The following is a 4,868-nucleotide window of genomic DNA, read 5'->3' as shown; positions in this document are numbered from 1 at the left end:
CATGATTCAAGTTCAAGATATTACTTAATTGAAGATATATTTACATTGTCCTTTTCAGATATCTCGAATTGAGTTTCCGTTGTACATCTTGAAGTGGAATTTTGATATCCACAAACGATAGTATTGCAAATGTCACATATTTTAAGACTTTTACGTTTTACTTAAGTAATATTATTATTAAAAGTGACCTCAACTACTAGCAAAGATATTACTTAATTGAAGATATATCTACATTGTCCGTTTCAGATATCTTGAATTGAGTTTCCGTTGTACATCTTGAAGTTGAATTTTGATATCCACAAACGATAGTATTGCAAATGTCACATATTTTAAGACTTGTACGTTTTACTTAAGTAATATTATTATTATTAAAAGTGACCTCAACTAGTAGCAAAGTCGTGTAGTTAAACATTGTTTCTTTGTTGTTTCTGTCCTTACCACATTCTTGTGCTATCAAAACCAGGCTGAACTTAATTAGCATCATCACACTCAGGGGTATCATTACTAATTCTACAGCGACATCATCTGGCGCGGAGGAGGACTGCACCTGAACAGTGGCACACTCACTGGTGGTGTTGTTGTTGATGTTTTTGTCTGTTGAGAGCCTCGTCCGCTGTTGTTGAGGCTCTGAGTTGTTGACAGACCGACGGACACACACACACACACACTCTGGGTGTGTTTGTGTGTGTGAAAGCACAGGTTTGACATACGTTTCAAACAAACCTTGTTCGGTTTACGCTGACGGCGGCAGTGTCTTTTAAACGGTGTCTTCCTGGTCAGCTCGTGCTATAGCCGCGTCAGCTGCTAGCATACTGCTAATTTTGCTACGTAGCCAGTCAGACTTAACATGTGTCGGTACAAATGTAAAGAACAACTAGCGACTTCTTACGCTTTTGGAAGTATAATATTCAGTGTTAACGATGGATAAAACGTAATATTAAGACAGCAAATGTTGTCAATGTTGTTACCACAGTGTCCTGGTTATGTTCAGCTAACAACTCGTCTACCATGTGTGAAATGTTTTGTGCACCAGTTTGAAACCCTATGTTTCAAGGGGGAAAAAAATTTACATAAATATCAGCAAAAAAACAACTTTCTCACAGCCTCTTTTGACAGTTACCTTCCACCAAGGTGACATTGTAGAGCAGGGTTTCTCACGTCTGGTCCAGGGGAGCCACTCTCCCTTCCCAGGACCAGGAGTGAGAAACCCTTTTGTAGAGCCAGACCAACGTCTGCCCCAATTTAAAATAATTGGCCTATTATTACAAATTAATGTCTTAATTGAAACGTTTTTGAATGTATAAGTGCATTGCATTGAGTGGAGACACACCACAAGTGTTGTTTGACAAACATTTATTCAAGTTGAGTGACTTTGTGTATCGTGTGCTATAATTGTTAAACCATCTATTTCATCAGATGGGGAGAACAATTTAAACCAGGCAAACATATTAGCATAAAATAAACAGTATCATAGATCAGCTGTTGACTGCCTTGATTTATAGACGTCAGCAATGACAGAAAAACCTACTGCTTATGTGTTGTCTTTGTTTGTGTTGGAACCCTGAGTTTCTATCGCATGCTTAGATCAAATTATATGATAATAATAGCCCAGAATATTGTAAATTGTCTGTGGCTGCAGCAGTTCAGTGTTTCAACAGTGGAATAAGATAAATAAATAAAAAAAACATTTACATAGTAGAGCCTTTTCTTCAAAGTTGCGGTGCAGAAAAAAATAGATGAAAATGTCTATTGCTTCTAAATTGCATTTTGCTTGTACGACAGCAGCCATCAAATTAGCTGTTGAATACAAAGCTTGAATCTGCTCTTCTCACTCCGTTTTTAAAACAGCTCTGCTGTGGACGTCAGGATGGACTCCAGCGGAAAACCCTCAACGGCACAGATTGTGGTGTTAGCCACCAGCTCAGCTCTGACCGCCCTTTTCTACTCCATGTACAAAAGCAGAGCCACGACAGTTGCTCGATTAAAGGTCAGACGCATTTCTGCTCCTTCTAACATTGTCATGCGAATGTCACAGGCGCGTGGTAGTATTGACCGGTTGTGTTTGTCTTGACAGGGAGCCAAGAAAGTGGCCGTTGACCAGAATTTGAAAAGTTTCCTGTCTGAAACCCCTGGACGATGTGTCCCGTATGCTGTCATAGAAGGTGTGTTGAAGGCCCAAAAGAATTTATTGATTTATGTAGTATCAAGAAGTATTTTATTTAGAGATTGTTGTGTCTTATTGTGTTATTTAGTGTCTGTTGTACAGGTTTGAGGTCCATTTGTTACATTTACAATGTCACAGCAGCAAAGACAGTTAAGATAGGTTAAGATAATAAATAATAAACATGCATTTTCGCATCTGTGAATGTACAATAAAGAGAAACATCGACACTAAGGCCCAGTTAAAGTGGTCATCTCCTCCTCTGCCATGTCTAATTATAACATTGCATTGCCCACTGTAGGTGTGGTGAGAAATGTGAAGGAAACGCTGAGCAGTCAGTTTGTCGATAACTGCAAAGGCGTCATCGAAAGACTGACACTGAAGGAGGAAACGATGGTGTGGAATCGCACCACTCACCTCTGGTAAGTCTGAGAGAGATTTATAAAATAAAAAATATACATATATCTTTTAATTGTTAATATAGCAAATGCATTCACAAGGCAACGTGAACAATTTTGTGATTTCATGTTGAAGAATTTCTATCAGTCGTAGAAGACACAATAATAAGAAATAAGAAAGAATCAAGCCAAAAAATAATATGCAGAAATATTTATTTATTCATTCTTTGTCTACTGTGTGCGTCTCATTGAACGTTGCCTCTTCCGTTTCTTTGGACAAGAGCTTTTGCCAAATTTATGGATGTTTACGATTGTGAATAAATGTGCTGTGGCAGCTCAGCTGCATTAAACATTCCATAAACACAAGTGCAAATATCACCTCTGTGCATTGAAATGCTGCTGTGGTGACACAATGACACTTACCTCCAACTGTACATTCTGAATAAAACACTCTCCTTCCTGTAATTGAAAACCATGAACAATAAACATATTTAATACATAATAGATGTGCTTTCATTTGGAATTTAAACAACACTACAAATGACCTTGTTCATGTTCCTTTAACTCAGTTTTTCTCTCACAAAACTGCAGCCAAGAAACTAACGGATTAATCAAAAAAAAAGAAAAGGCAACCGACTGATAACTGATAACTTTAATAATAATTAGTTGCAGCCTCAAACAAAACCAACTGACTTGTTTTTGAACAGGAACAGCACAGAGAAAGTCATTCACCAGCGCACCAACACGGTTCCGTTTGCCCTCGGGTCTCATGACGACGACGTCGCGACCACGGTCCGGGTCATACGTCCTCTGGACGCTGTAGACTTGGACTTGGAGACCACGTACGAGAACTTCCACCCCACAGTCCAGTCCCTGTCCTCTGTTATTGGCCACTTCATCAGTGGAGAGCGACCCAAGGGCATCCACGAAACTGAGGAGATGCTGCGGCTGGGAGACAGTGTCACAGGAGTGGGAGAGCTAGTCCTGGATAACAACCTCATCAAGCTCCAACCTCCCAAGCAGGGTCTGTATTACTTCCTTACCCGCATGGACTATGAGTCTCTGCTGAGGAAGCAGGGACAAAGTGTCAGAGTGTGGAGGATTCTGGCTCTTCTCTCAGGCATCGCTGCCTGCTCCACGCTCATTTTCATCCTGTGGAAGAAATTTGTGCACCACAGACAGAGTAAGAAGGAGCGGAGGATCCTCGAGGAGTTCAAGGAGCAGCAGAAGAAGCGAAAGCGCGAACTTAACATCGAGGAGAGCAGCGTGTCGCCCACCAGCTGCGCTGTTTGTCTGAGCCGCGAGCGCTCCTGTGTGTTCCTGGAGTGCGGCCACGTGTGCGCCTGTGCTCCGTGCTACGAAGCCCTGCCACAGCCAAAGAAATGCCCCATCTGCAGGGCAACTATAGACAGAGCGGTGCCTCTTTACAACAGTTAACATGGGAAGTCCGCAGTCGTGGAAACATTTCATTAAAAAGCTGCAATATCATCAGACTTGTCGGGCTTAAAAGTTGTACTGTTTGTTTATTTTGTGTTTGTTTTTAACCCATGATCAAACATTCAAATCAGATTTGAAAACTGTTATTCACCTTGATGGCAAATATGGAATCATTTCTCTCATTTTGATAGAAATTAAATAATATATTCATTATTTACAGAACATACATGTCAAATTAAAGAGTATAACTTCCTTCACCTTGAAATATCTCAGTTCTTTTCCCTCTTTAGAAGATATTATTACTCAAAAGTGTTAATATTTTTTAATTTAGCTTTACAGAGACGTGGTTCAGCTGTAGTTTGTAGTCCAAGTTCTAAGTACTTTATAACTGCATTTTCACAAGATTAATTTCAAGAGTTGTTACAGGATTGATTGGAGAGGAGAAGAGGGGAAAAATGATTTCGTATGATATTCTCTCTTTCTCTTTGTGATAAATGGGGGAATAGTAGAGACATTTTTTCCTCTCACACAGGGAAACTGCTGACACAAGGCCTCAGTCAGACACAAAACCTACATGAGGAAATGTGTTTGGCAAGCACTTTATCATTTATCACTTTTACAGGACATAGTGTATGAATTTGACCTCAAAACCTTAAAATGCTTCTTTATGTTGTTTTTTTTACTGCTTTTATTGTTTCATGCAGTCAGTGTCATGCAGGTCTGTTTTATGTTCAGATTTCTGTCTTCTTTAATTGCTGATGCTTAATTGTCTGTCACGACAGGAAGGAAAAAAACTTCTTGATGTGCAAAATCTATTTCTGAAAATAATCAAAGATGCAGCATAAAAACAAATGAACACAAAATAAGTTACC

The 4,868-nt window shown here is 39.6% G+C and overlaps 1 protein-coding gene across 2 annotated transcripts; it reads left to right on the top strand.

Annotated features, from left to right (window-relative positions):
- The first annotated feature begins 560 nt into the window (after positions 1-560).
- On the top strand, positions 561-4,144 carry mul1 (mitochondrial E3 ubiquitin protein ligase 1). Of its 2 annotated transcripts, none has more exons than XM_083894890.1 (5): positions 561-699; positions 1,849-1,987; positions 2,075-2,162; positions 2,463-2,583; positions 3,267-4,144. In XM_083894890.1, exons 2-5 carry the CDS (start codon positions 1,868-1,870, stop codon positions 3,994-3,996), a joined length of 1,059 nt encoding a protein of 352 aa, XP_083751016.1. In that variant the 5' UTR covers positions 561-699; positions 1,849-1,867; the 3' UTR covers positions 3,997-4,144. The 2 variants fall into 2 exon arrangements, with proteins under 2 accessions (XP_083751016.1, XP_083751017.1); XM_083894891.1 differs by having other exon boundaries at positions 587-673.
- The last annotated feature ends 724 nt before the right edge of the window (positions 4,145-4,868 follow it).

This window comes from Microchirus variegatus, assembly GCF_963457635.1.
Source record: "Microchirus variegatus genome assembly, chromosome: 9".
NCBI classification, from domain to species: Eukaryota; Metazoa; Chordata; class Actinopteri; order Pleuronectiformes; family Soleidae; genus Microchirus; species Microchirus variegatus.
This window is presented reverse-complemented; position numbering and strand designations above follow the sequence as displayed.

What these genes read in the sequence shown, in the direction of transcription:
- mul1 (XM_083894890.1), top strand. Translation starts at nt 1,868, where the DNA reads ATGGACTCCAGCGGAAAACCCTCAACGGCACAGATTGTGGTGTTAGCC. An exon ending in CGACAGTTGCTCGATTAAAG is followed by an intron (nt 1,988 to 2,074) that starts GTCAGACGCATT and finishes TTGTCTTGACAG; the next exon opens with GGAGCCAAGAAAGTGGCCGT. An exon ending in AATCGCACCACTCACCTCTG is followed by an intron (nt 2,584 to 3,266) that starts GTAAGTCTGAGA and finishes GTTTTTGAACAG; the next exon opens with GAACAGCACAGAGAAAGTCA.